General features: G+C 33.0%; 1 protein-coding gene across 1 annotated transcript in view; it reads left to right on the top strand.

The window, feature by feature from the left end:
- Positions 1 to 14,457, top strand: part of LOC141815836 (glucose-6-phosphate 1-dehydrogenase, cytoplasmic isoform-like) — a 44,488-nt gene that overhangs the window by 14,542 nt on the left and 15,489 nt on the right. Inside the window, exons 6-9 of the mRNA XM_074703707.1 lie at positions 9,144 to 9,215; positions 9,386 to 9,533; positions 9,731 to 9,826; positions 10,057 to 10,127. Of these exons, the coding sequence (XP_074559808.1) occupies positions 9,144 to 9,215; positions 9,386 to 9,533; positions 9,731 to 9,826; positions 10,057 to 10,127 (387 nt within the window). The remainder of the gene's footprint in view (positions 1 to 9,143; positions 9,216 to 9,385; positions 9,534 to 9,730; positions 9,827 to 10,056; positions 10,128 to 14,457) is intronic.

The raw sequence follows: 14,457 nt of genomic DNA, 5'->3' as shown, positions 1-14,457 counted from the left end.
TACATAAAATGAAGAAAAAAATAGAAACCTAACGAAGAACCACAATGTAGATTGGAGAAGAAATAAGAGGATTTTGACAATGATAGAGATGAAGCAACATTTACACTAGTTTGATGGAATTAAATGGATTACAGTAATATTAGAACATCGTTTCATTGATTAGGCGGGACATACTATGGACGAGGATTGATTTGGTTTTATTTGGTCAAGTGGGTTAGAGTACACTAAGGTAAGAAGGTTTAGAGGATATATGCGACAGGTTACATGAACAAGGACATCCTAGTGGCACCCTTTTGATGATAAAATAAAAAGGGCATCCCTTTGATGATTTTGTTAAAAGGAGTGCCCTTTTGATTTTTGCCCTTGATCTTTTTCTTGACAATGCTTTTTTGTTTCCTAGAAACCATGAAAACTACAATCATATAGGATGAATTGTTTAAATTATAGTAATATAGGTATTCAATTAGTTAGTTACCTGCTACTGTACTTGATACTTGATTCCTATAAAATCATGAATACCTACTTAAATTATAATTATATAACAATATAGAACTTAATAAGATCAAACACTTAACTCTAACTATGTTAAAATCAAACTTATCTTTTGATAAAACTCCAATAATACTTGTCATGAGAGCCAAGTAGTTCAATGCTTTGGCTCTTTTCCTTTCTCTTTGTGATTATGATGTATCGTGCCAAGTTGCTTTAAGTGCTTCAACATTAAGGTTTACCTTACTTTATCCTTTGCCTTCTTTAATTTGGGATATTGGTGCTCGTGTGTTTTTGTTAATTGTAGTGGAAAGATTTTACCTTTCTCATGTGTTCTTGGCTCCTCCTAATTATTTTCCTTATATACTCGTTCATGCCCAAATTACACTTATTATCACTACCAAAAAATAGGGCTTCAGAGATGGAAAACTTCGTCTTTGAAGATCATTTTTCTATCTTTGAATAAAGTTTAGGATAGAAAATTGTCTCAAAAATCTATTGTTGAAAATCCAATCTCTAATTTTGGGATGGAAATATTTCGTTTATAAATTTAGAGATAGATTACAAAGTAGTTTATAAATCCGTTTTTAATTTGGCCAAATAATAATAGTTTCAAATTCAAATTCTATCTCTAATTTTGTAAATTCAAATATAGTTTTAGTCCAATTATAAATTTATTTATGATTCTGTTTATAAATCCATATATAAATCCATTTCTAATTTTATCACCAAATTTATATTAAAATCCATTTCTATATTTCTCACCTATATATAACTTTGCAAGAATAATAACACATTTCAAATAGATTAAAAATATTAAAAATAACTAATTTCTCAATGAAAAAATTCATCCCAATAATCTCGCAATCACTTTCATTTACATAATGAGATATGTTCGAGAAATATCCATCTGGGAGTTTCAATGATTTAACGCCAAAACACATTACTTTCATTTGTAATTTGCTCAATGTGTATGGTGCTTTTGGTTTGAAAACTTTACCATTTATGTCCTCAATCAAATGCAACTTAGGATGGTTACAAAGTTGCTCTAAATCTTTTCTAATTTTAGCATTATCCTTTGTCTTATCTTTAATATCCATTATAGTGTTGAAAATATTATCAAATACATTTTTCTCAATATACATCATATCTAAATTGTGTCAAATAAGATTTGTCTACAATAAGGTAACTCCCAAAATATACTTCTTTTCTCCAAATTATGAGTTTTGCCAAATTCATCAATTGATTGGGTGAACCTTGGTGGTTTCCCAAATGTTACATGTGGAAGTCAGTTTACTTTTTGACGAATATCTTCACCTCTTAAATGAAGAGGCTGAAAATCTTTTCAACCTTACCCTTTCAAAACTTATATGCTTGCCTTCTAAAAGGATGATTACAAGGTAAGAATTGATGATGATAATCAAACCAAGAAGCCTTTTTTCCACATTGAGGTTGGAATCATTTTTTGTATGTTCTGTATAGTAAGGACATGCAACCAACCATGAGTACTCCACCTAGACAACATTACATATGCTAGAAAATCACTAAGTGTCTACAAAAGTGCAACGATCATTTGAAAGTTTTGTTTAGCGCACACATCATAGGTTTTAACCCTAAAGGGTAGCCCGGTCCACGAAGCTCCCGCCATGCGGGGTCCGGGGAAAGGATCCATTGTACGCAGCCTTACCTTGCCTTTGGCAAGAGGCTGTTTCCAGGATTTGAACCCGTGACCTCTAGATCACATGACAACAACCTTACCGTTGTGCCAAAGCTCCCCTTCTAAAAGGGCAGCTCGGTGCACGAGGCTCCCGCCTTGCGGGGTCCGGGGAGGGAATCCAATGTACGCAGCCTTACCCTGCCTTTGGCAAGAGGCTGTTTCCAGGATTTGAACCCGTGACCTTTAGGCCACACGGCAACAACCTTACCGTTGCGCCAAGGCTGTTTCCAGGATCATAGGTTTTAACCCTAGTATCCCAAAATTCTTGTAACTCATATATTAGAGGATGTAAGAATACGCCAATATTTTTTAGGGATTCTATGGTCCAGGAATAACTATGTTAAGGAACATGAAGGACTTCTACATGCACATCCATGGAGGGAGATTATAAAGCGGTACGTGCATAATCCAAGGCACGCATTGCATAGATCTGGGGTAAATGAAGAATAAGTATATCACCACGAGATGGGTGTGCCATTCTCTATCTACGCAATAATTTTTTGCATGCCAAGTCATGTGTTCACAAGTATATATGTAGATGTATAAAGCCTCTAAAATCTAAGTATTAATGGAAAGTGCCATTAGACATAAAAAACACTTCTTTCTACAATCCAAGCTTCCTCGATTTGTATCTAGGATGAAAGAAAATGGGACATTCTTTATAGTTTTTGTATTCTTCACATGGTTTGAAGTGCCGACTCATGTTGTCCAAAATGGGCAATATTTACCGTTCCGGCACCGGTATCCTATCGGCATTGCGACCTCACGGCGACCTCGCGAGGTTGCGGAGGGTGCCGTGGTGGCGACCCTCCGTGGGGTCGCGACACTCACGGTTGTTGTAGAGAATTTTTTTAAGATTAATTTTTTTATTTTTAAAATAGGTATTTTTTATTATAAATAAATTATTAATTATTATATAATTATTAATTATATATATAATATACTATTAATAATAGTTATAGAATATTAAGAATTATTTTAAAATTTTAAACATATGTTGAAAATTAAATGTGAATTTAAAATAATCTATTTTTTTTAAGTATAATTCTTAAACATTTCGTATAAATTTTAAAAAATAAAGTTTATAAATATATTAAACAAATAATTTAAGACTTTCAAATAATTTTATAATTATCTTTGAGTCTTTCAAGTAATTTTATAATTTTAGACTTAGTTTTGAATTTTAAGAATTACTTATTTTTTAAAATATTTTTTATAAAAATTTAATAGACATTATCTTATGAGAAAATATTAAAATATAAACTCAACACCTCAAAATATAACATCAATAGTGAGTATATTTAATAATTAAATTTTAATAAAAATAAATTTTAATTAATATATATTTATATTTAAAAATAAAAAAGTATCAAAATTATATCACCACATCACGATACAATATTGAAATCGTATCATTCCGGTCCGAGACTAAAACTCCGGCACGGATAGAAATTTTAAACCTTGATTCTTCATAATATATAATACAATTGTTTCACACACACATCAATTTTTTTATAACCAAGTCCTAGATTGGCTAGTTTCTTCTTTGTTTCATACAAATTGGGCGACAATTTTTTTCTTTTTGGTAACATTCTTTTTACGATTGACATGAGTTTTTCATAGCATGCCTTAGGCATATTATTCTCAGACTTAAGATTTAACTACTAAGTCATGGCTAAAAGTTTGGTGTAGTTTTTGCAACCATCCCATAATCGCTCATCGACATCTTTCAATAAGTCAAAGGAACTTATGTGCATCATAATTGGGTGGTTGTTCATTACTTATTGAAGTACATTCAAAACCTTAGTCAATACCCTCAATCACTATAGTTTTGTAGCGAGATCCTTCTTTATCATGAAGTCTTTCACAATCAATAGAATGATTAGTTTTCTTTAATAGTTCACCATGTGCATGTCGTTGCTCATAGCAACAAGTGAATCCATTTCTAACGAGGTGATAATGCACATCCTTTTGAATAAGAAGTTTTCTATTACGACACTTACTACATGGACATCTTTTGTTATCACCGACACCTGTTGGATGTTCATAGGCAAATTTCAAGAAACCTTTAACCCCTTCCATAAACTAACGAACAAGATAACCTTTATCAACTATTTTATGCCACACCCAGTACGATTTGTAGACATATTTTCTGCATTTTTAGTAAGTTTACAAATATTTTCCATAAATTAAACCAAAGAACAACTTTATAACATTCAATTATAAAACTATAACTTTAGTATTATTCGGTCATTACCCCAAAACATATATTAAAAGAATAACTAAATACTATTCCATTAGGGCATATTAAATAGGAGGAGCACCACCTCATTTTTGGTTGATTATGCTTTAAGCTTACCCTGTCCTCACCTTTGTTAAGGTTTGGAATTTTAAAATTACAACATAGAATCCAATCATTGCGAAACCTCTATTTCTCTCCTCATTTAACCCCTCAAATTCATTTATGGTACTCTGTTCTCAATCATAGGTTTTCTCAAATTGATTCTCAATTTTAAAATACTAACCATATAAATTTAACACCTATAATACAAGATTTATACCTAAAAATTCACAAACATCATACTTAATATATAGAAAAGAATGAAAACATGAAAAAAAACTAAAAACATTTACCTTAATTTGCAAGCGAAGAGCAATATTAATTTCCTGAATATTAAAATTAGAGTTGTGAACCCAAAAGAGTTGCACTTGAGAATTTACAATTTTTGAGGTTAAGAATTGAGAAGAGAATCCAAGGAATGAAATCTTGAGCCGTTTGGTTCGATACGGGCGATAAATTTCGTTCCACCTGCGGACCAAAACCAGCACAGTCAAGCCTCTGGTGCTGGCACACCCCGAGGCCCCTTTGAGCTCTCGCGACTCATCCAGAGGATCCCGTCGCCGCGCGACGCTTCTGGAGGCATCGCCAAGCTCGCGCGACGCGCCCTAAGGAGTCGCTGAGTTCGCATGACACTCTAGAGGTGTTTTCGAGCTCGCGCGATAGCTTTGAAGGCGTTGTTGGGCTCGCACGACGCCTTCGACGTTGGGTGTCTGCACGATGCGATCGCGTGGAGCAGGGAACAACGAACTTAGGTTTAATTACATTAATAATTTTAATCAACTCTCAACTACTATGGTTGTGATAATTTAAATAGGCTTAATTAAAGTCTAATAAAATTATCTCATTATATATATATATTTTTAAAAAATAGTTAATATATTTTATATTTAAAAATACCGAAACTATATCGACACGACACAATATGATATCGAAACGATATCATTTTGGTCTGAAATCGAAACCTCGGCACAGGTCGAGATTTTAAACCTTGGAAGAGATAAAGACTAGGAGAAGGGAAATTAACCCAAATAGGTGAAGAGAAAAAAGTAGGAGAAGATAATTAGACGTCTATAGATTAGGACTAATTTGGTGTATAATTATATTTTACCATTTTAGATATTATTATACTTTACCTTGTGCATGCTTGTTGGAGCGACAAATTCCAAGGCAATCATTTTACATCTAATTAAGATGAATTAAAAAAAGATTTTCATCTAAAACCATTCAATTCAAGAAATTTTCGATAAAATGATAGAATTTTCAAACATGTTTTTAATTCATATGTATTTTTTCTCTCCATATTTTTGCCATAGTATTTTTTAAAAATGTATATATTTGATTAATATTGAGATAAATTTGTGAATCCGTGTCAATTCTATCACTAATTATGTTAATTTAGAGTCAGAGTTTTTTGTTTCAAAATTTTTATTATATTTAGACAGCATTTTTTTAATTTTGTTTATACTTTGTAGTTATTTTGTTTCTAAAATTTTATATGAAATTCCGTCTTAAATTTGTTTCATATTTAGTATTTGATTTCTTTTTAGACATTATATTTTTTAAATGAAATTGATTTGTTATTCCATAGCAAATCTGACTTTGATTTATATAAATGTGAAATAGATTTTTTTCATCTTAAATTTTCATTAAATTTTAAATGGTTTTTTGATAGAAATCATATGGTGTCAAATTTTATTTATAATTCATATTTATTTTTGTTTATAAAAATTTATATGCAATTCCATCTCAATTTTCTTTTCAGACATTATATTTTATTAAAGTGAAATGGAGTAGTAATTTTGTAGCAAATCCTTCTTAGATTTACATAAATCTAAAATAAATTTTATTTTCATCTTAAAAAGCCATCTCTAAAGCCCAATTTTCTTGTAGTGTAATGGAAAATTTTCTTTACCTCTTATGCGATGTGAACTTATTCCTTCTCTATTAGTCATGGAGAACAATGCTGCTAATGAAGATGATGGTGTAGGACTTCTCCTTTTCTCTTGATTTTTTGCCAAGAGTTATACTCCTCTTGTTGTTCCCCCATCTTTGCTTAATAGAATTTATGTACTTCCATACTAGAAAATAATTCTTCTAGTGTACTTAACTTGAGATTTTTAGATATATAAAATGCATATATCATCAATGTTTATTGTTGTGTCTAATGAAAACATTTAGTGCAATCCAGAATAGATCTTGATTTGACATTGAGTCTTCGAAGCTTGTTAGCCATTAAATGAGCTCCTTATGTCGTGCGTGTATTTGGGCTACCTTTTCTCCATCTTGCAATTTCAAAGTGTTTACTTGAGTGGGTAGGAGATCTAATTTCTCAAGCTTAACTTTAGATGATACTTTGTGCATGTTCATAAACTTCTCCCACAATTCTTCTTCCTTTTTAATGTTCATGTACATTCCAACCTTGTTGACTCTTGCATAGGGAGGGGGTTAAGTGTAATTATTTGATAACAATCAATCACGTTTATCTTGGCCACATGAAGTAGGAATAGTGATATGATTTTCATGCACTATTACTGAGAAGAAACACATCTGATGCTTATATGGAGAGGCATTCCATGGCTTTTCAACTACTTTTGAATCAATCGACTCAAATTCATATTAAAAAGGTATTGCTAGAACAATTTAATCTACTCAACATGTCTTCTACTAACTCAAATATTATTCAGAGTTGACTGGACCATTGTTCAATTGACTCAAATCCAACAGTAAGCATTTTATTTGAGAGCAGTTTGCAATAGACTCAACACTCCAGTCGACTCAATTTGCTCGAGGATTTCGGCTTTCCTCGCTTTCACCTCAGTAAGCTCTGTTAAACTTCTAGATCAAACTTGGCCACTAACTACAACCAGGAACTCATGTTACTAGGTCGAAGGTTCTCTACAAACCAAACTTACCCAGAACATGTAAACCAAATGATTACAATCTCTCATAGCTCAAAATCTTTTGTCTTTAGGTCTTCCTATCCAAAAGCCACATTTCTAAGTCTTCCATATCCCTAAAGGTAGCAACTCTAGGATTACATCTGCATGCCTAAAGCCTCACTAGGACTTTACGTCCATCATATGTCTCATATCATCCTTCATATTATCAACCACTCTATATGCAACCTGCCAAGTCCCTGCAAACTTAATGCACACACATTAATAACATATTCAAACCTAAGTTAAAATCTTTGCCACATATCAAAATATTTTGATTGAAGTCGACCGCTTAGGGCATGGTTGCACCAAACACTTATTTGCTTGAGTAGTTTCAAGATTTGGTTATGAATCTATTTTTTTAGTAGGAGCCAATTAACATTGCTTCTCCTTGGGTCCTCATTTTATCAAGCATTTCAAAAAGCAGAGAGATCATGCATCTAAGTAGGGTTGTACATGAATCAAACATTCATGAGCAAGCTTGGTGTTTGACTTGACTTGTTTATGCTCTTTCAATATACACAAGGTCAATTAAATGGACAAGATTGAACAACTCATTAAACTAAATGAACAAGCTTAAACATATATGTGTTCAACTCGTTAATGGAGCTGTTCGTGAATAATATCCATGAAAAATGTCTACGAACAAAGTATGTGAACCATATTCATAAAAAAAGCTCTTATCAAACTTGTAAATAGGAAAAGAAGCTCTCAAAATAAACAAACAATCTTATAATATCAAGCTCACTAACCAACCAAACAAGCTTAAAAATGTACAAATTTCAAACAATCAAACAAGCTCGAATTGAGAGCTCGATAACATCTAAATGAGCCAAGCTCAAGACAAGCTTTAACCAAGCTCAAGCTCAAAAAAAGGAAACCATATCAAACTTGAACAACCATTTCAATGGCTTGGTTCACTTTAGGCTCGGTTACCTTATCAAGCAAACTTGAACAACACAAACCTTAGCTCGGCTTTTCTCGTGTACATCTTGCCTAGGATCCTTCCCACCAAGAAAAAACATATACAGAACAACGGACTGCTTTTAAAGCTTTTTTGTTTTGATGTATCTTTTGGTACAAGAACTTGCAAGAAATCTAGTCATCCTCCATATTTCTCAAGCATCAAAAGGAACACCAGCGGTTTGGAAGTAAAGACATGTTTCATCCTTTGATTTTAAGATCTTTTGGGTAATAACACTATTTGCCGAGGGCTACATACTTATGTAGAGGTTGTGATTGAGGACCTTGAGAGCATGTTTGTTTTTAGAGGATATCTATATGCATTTGAATGGGATTGGATTGTATCATTCATTAGAAAGTTTCTAGCAACAACGAGAGCTTGCCCAGGATAACCTAGGTAAGTTGTGGGAAAAGATCTCAATGGTTTGCTCAGATAGAGGGTGCCTCTCAAGGGTATTTGTCCTTGCATGAATACATTTGTAGCTCTTTTAAATAGATAAAGAAATTCTAATGAATGATTTTATTTTCCTACTCTTAAAGTACCTTGTGTCTCAAGGTTATTTGAAGTCTTAACTCTGAAAAGTATATTTGTCATGTTATACTTTTCTTTGCATTTTATTTCAGTTTAATGGAAGTCATCCGACCTGACGAATGTCATATCTTTTTATTGTGTTTTTTCCTTCAACTGTTGCTGCAGGTTCTCTGTTTGGTTGCCATGGAGAAACCTGTATCACTTAAGCCTGAGCATATTCGTGATGAGAAAGTGAAGGTCAGAATTCATTTCCATAGGGGACATAGTTATCATCACTTTATTTCCAGTACTTGAAAAAAATTATTAATTGTTCCAGTGTATTGTACAAAAAAATGAATATCTACACTACATTGTTCTACTCTATTCTACATTTTATGTAAGCTTGTTTTGATTTGTTGAACTATCAGGTTCTGCAATCAGTTTTACCAATAAAACTTGAAGAGGTAGTTCTTGGACAGTATGAGGGATACACAGATGACCCGACAGTTCCTGACAGTTCTAACACTCCTACGTTTGCAACTGTTGTCTTGCATATACACAATGAAAGATGGGAAGGTTGAGTTCCCATTTTGCTGATAATTTCAGTTGTCACAATTATAGATATTTATTTTTTATATTTAGTTTCTCTATTTGCTGAATTGCTACTACACATGGGCCATACATTTTCCTAGATCAATATACTGAAACTTCTGATTTGCAGTTTTTGTGTTGTTATTGTTCAAATTTTCATTTCTAGAGAAAATTGAATGCAGGCGTCCCTTTTATTATCAAGGCAGGAAAAGCTCTGAATTCAAGAAAAGCAGAAATTCGAGTTCAATTCAAAGATGTTCCTGGGGATATCTTTAGAAGTATGGTAATTGTAGTTTCTATATCAGCTTATTGAAATTTTCTCTCAATTAGTGTGTGTTTAATGACTAATATTTGGTTATAGTTAAATTACCACAGTTTTGAAAATTAAAATTTGAATAGAAACAAATATTATAATCTACTCATACCTTTAAGTTCTCTATACCTTTTGCACCATCAATTAATGATGTCTTTCAGAAACCTATCTCATGTCTGTTATAACTATGCATAGGTAAGAAACAAGGGAGAAATGAATTTGTCATTCGCCTGCAACCATCAGAAGCCATGTACATGAAAATAACTGTAAGTTCTTGATTGCTTAAAACTGGGCATGCTATGCTCTCCTTGTATTTGCATAGCCCTAGGTTATGAAATACAATTTCATGAATGATAACCTTAGCAGCCATTGTTGGACTCATGAATCACCTTTAAGACCAAAAACATGTTGGGCAAAGCTGCCATATTGCATTTTCCTGTATAAAGTTTTTTTTTAGAATATATAATTCATTTCAAGAGTGATGAACAAGGGGAAAAAAATCTAATAGTGCATCTAGTTTATGGAATGGAATAGATAAAAAATAGATATTCTTTAGTTTGGTAATTGAATAACTATTATATATATATATATATATGTATATATATATCATAGACACAGAATAAGTAATATATATCTAATCATATCGAATAGTGATGCTGGACAGAATAGTAATTATTCTGGAGAGCTTGTTTTCACAGTGTGAAAAAAACATCGAAAATTATCAAACGGAAAGAAGTCGTCTCTAGGTTTAACCAAGTAGATTTATTCTGAACAAAATATCATCCTCTAATAGTTTCTAAATAAAGGTTTAAATAGTTTCAAAATCCTACGAAGCAAAATACAAATATAATGGCAAAAATTGTTTGGAGTCTTCGAAAAAACTTTAAATGATATTTTTGGACTTAAGATTGAGCTATTACGGGTTACACCCGGTAACCATTTGTAGATCTTTGAATGAAATTTGATTTGATAGGTCATAAGTTTTGTAGTTCAACTAGAGTCAAAAGTTATGGTCTCCTAAAGCTTAGGTCCCTTATACAAAGCCTTCCAGGTTCGAGGCGCCGCTACTGTGCCACGACCGTATTGGTAAGCAAGACTTGGCTGTGTCGATTGTTGGCCGAACACGACCGTGTTGGGAAGCACGGGTTGGCTGTATTGGCTGCTGGATGTTTTCGGTTGACCGAACACGACTGTGTCAGGGAACACGACCAGGACATGTTCGACTCTGAACTTCTATTCGTTAGGTGGCAACAAGAGTCACGGCTATGTCAGGGGGCATGGTCAATCCGTGTTTAATGCTGGACATTTTAATTGTTGTTTCGTTGCTGCATCAAATAATTACATGGGCAATCTATTTATGTTGTTGGAAATTGATTTCTGTAACCAATGATATTAAATAGGTACATAGGCGATCTATTTTTCAGACAGACTATCATAAAATTAATTTATCTAGTAGATGAGAAATTAATGTTCAATAAGAAGCTACTAGAGTGATGGAGGCAACCGTGAGTAAGTTCAATTTGATCCAAATTAATTTATAATTCAACACAGGCACAAGCTCATATATGAACATAATCCATGGACTCAAATATGTAAACACTAACTCGGAGGATGATAAGCAATAATTTGCATAGAACTAGTTGGAAGGAAAAAGGAATCAATTGCAAAATTCACTTGGGTCATCCAACAAGAGGTCAGCCCAATTAATTGGACTGATAGTGAGCCAAATTGGGCCTAGCAGCTCAGTTTTGAGGGCTTTTGCTCAGTCAATTAATCTAGCCAAAATTGGATCTAGAAGCCCACTTTAGAGGATTGAATCTCAGCCCCGTTCCTATCCCATGTGGGCCAGTCCAAAAGCATGGAAGAGAGGGAGCCGGACAGTACTGTGCAGTAAACCTGTCAAGAGTTTTTCTCCCTTCATACACTATTAACTTCAAATGTAAAAATTAAGGGATGCATCCTTGTTTATGTCTTCTGATCATGCCTCTTCATCCTTGTAAAAACTACCTCAAACCTTCATTTTAATTTCACCCCAAACTTGATTAATTTCTCTCTTATGGAATTTTCTTCTCTAATCGCCTTCTCTAAAGAGTTCCAAGCGCTGAAGGTTCGACAAGTCTCAAAATTTTGAGTTTTGTTCGTGGGTGAAGGTCATTACATCTTAAGTAATGGGTCTATAACCATAAGTACGTGGGCAAGACAATAACATCTTAAAGAATGTACAACTCTAGCATTGACCTTGTTGTCAATGTGATCATGCCCTTAAGCATGAACTTTTGATGTTTGGACAAAAGTTTATGTTAGCTTATGTTGTAATTACTAATGTAGTGTGATAAGTGTGCAAGTGCAGGTTAGTGACATAAATATTACAAATGCAGTAAAGGAAGTTCCAACTAGTCAAAGATGACGTTAGATAAAGATTTATGTTTAGACTATGTTGTGATTATTAATATGGTGCAATAAGTGAGCAAGTACAAGTTACTGACATAAATATTGCAAGTGCAATAAAGAGAGTACCGACTAGTCAATGGTGACTAGATGCTTGAGAAATTAAAGTCTCAATAGGTCAAGGGTCACCAAGTACTCAGCAGACGAGGAAGATTTGAAGCAAGAAGCAATCTTGTCATGAGAAATGCTGGAGGAATGTAACTGCAGGTGAAGTTGAAAGTTGAGTTCACTTGTATAAATGGTTATTTGTGGGACTAGATTTTGGCACAGACTATATGTTAGAAGTGGTTGAGTAGATGATACAGTCGAATGAAATGTAACTTTCAGTTGATTGAGACTTGAGATGACTGATTAGGCAATATGAAAAAAAGAGAAGAATATTTTTGATTCTCTCTTTAGAAGATAGACGACTAAGTAGTTGATTGATATGTGAACAATCAACTGATGAGAAATTGAGTCGATGAAAGAAAGAGTTATTTTGTTATAAAGGAATGGTTATTCTCTTTAAACAGTTGATGATCTCAAAGCTCCTACAAGAACAATCAATTGATAATGGATTGAGTCAATTGAAGAACGTTTATTCTGCTACAACAGGTGATGTTTTGGAAACTTCAATAAGATCATTTGGCTGATGTCAAATTAAGTCGATTGGTGCTACCATTAAAGCTCATATGAAACTTGTATGAATGGAGATTGGTTAATTGGAAGCTTGAAATAGTTGACTATATTTTTGTTGGAAAACAATGAAGGGTGAAAAATGCTTATACTCTATCCGTTGTGTCATCTATTTTCTTATTTCTCTTGTTCTACCTATAACTTTATTCTTGTGCCAAACATTCTCTTTATAAGAATGAATTATAAAAGATTTATCCATTTTTGAAAGATGTCTGAGAAGGAGAAAAAATAGTGATCTTTGAGGAGTGACTCATCAAAGAGTCATAGGTTGTCAAGTAGGAGTTGAGAGTTCCAAACCACATAAAATAATTTTTTATTAGCATTGTTCGTTAATTGTTTTAATATTTTATATTTTTTGTTATGTACTAATCAATTCGTAGATGAACCAATTATTCACCACCCTCTAGCCTCACATATCGATCCAACAAGTGGTATCAGATTTAGGTTACTCTTAAGGAATAAGTGGTATCAAAGCTAGGTTACTCCTAGGGACTAATTGTCTATGGAGTTCATTTAAGATAGGCGAGACAAGAGCGCTTCTTTGACGTCACAAATTTTACGTATTGAAAAGCTAGGACAAAATATTATCTTATAAATGATATTGATAGTTGGTTTATTGCAATGGAAGATTTCAAATTGCCAATGGATGAATATGGAGTTCAAATCAAGTTTAAAAATTGGATTGCTATAATAAAGAAAACACAACATATTGAATATCACCACAACATTTGAGTAGGATTTTTTCCCTCTTGACACTGCAAATACCCTCTCTGAGCATTTAGTCTAAAGCCTCCTCCAACCTTAGCATCTAGAGGAAACAACAACAAGGGGTATTTGTCTAAATCAAGTAATAATAACAAATGAGAATAGCAAAATATGTGTAAATAAGAGTACAAGTAATAACAATAGCAAGAAAGTCATATATGCTTATACAAGCATTAACTACTTGTACTTAAAACAAGGTAAAGATATCACCAAGCTGCCCACCAACTATTATCACTTTTACAATACATCAGCTCAATTAGCAAGCATTTCAAGTTATGCAAATTCATTATCCTAGATGTGTGCCAAGGCCAAATGTCTATGTCCAAGTGAATCTGTAATAATTCTATTGTGTTGAGTCACTGACAAGATAACAAGCTCACCACCCGAAGGAGATGAAGCTCTATTACAACAATTTTATATGTATCTATGTCTGTATATATATAGTTAAAACATTCAACTACCTTGAGGGGATGAACATAATGACTATCATCCTTCTAATTTGAATGAAAGCTAATTAGAGGCTATGCTAGTATACAGAGAGAGGAACAATGTCAAAAGTTTTATTGCTAATTTCACTAGTGTTCTAGTTGAAATAACTTCAAAGAGAGAATTGAGAATAAAGAAAATAAATGGCTACTCTCTTAATAATAGAATTTGACTATTGAAGGAACATATTGAAGGGGAGTCTTAGTGCAATGGTAAAGTTAC

Source organism: Curcuma longa, unplaced genomic scaffold, assembly GCF_044706935.1.
Source record: "Curcuma longa cultivar G26 ecotype Majalengka, Jawa Barat unplaced genomic scaffold, ITB_CL_G26_1.1 contig_11320, whole genome shotgun sequence".
NCBI classification, from domain to species: Eukaryota; Viridiplantae; Streptophyta; class Magnoliopsida; order Zingiberales; family Zingiberaceae; genus Curcuma; species Curcuma longa.
This window is presented reverse-complemented; position numbering and strand designations above follow the sequence as displayed.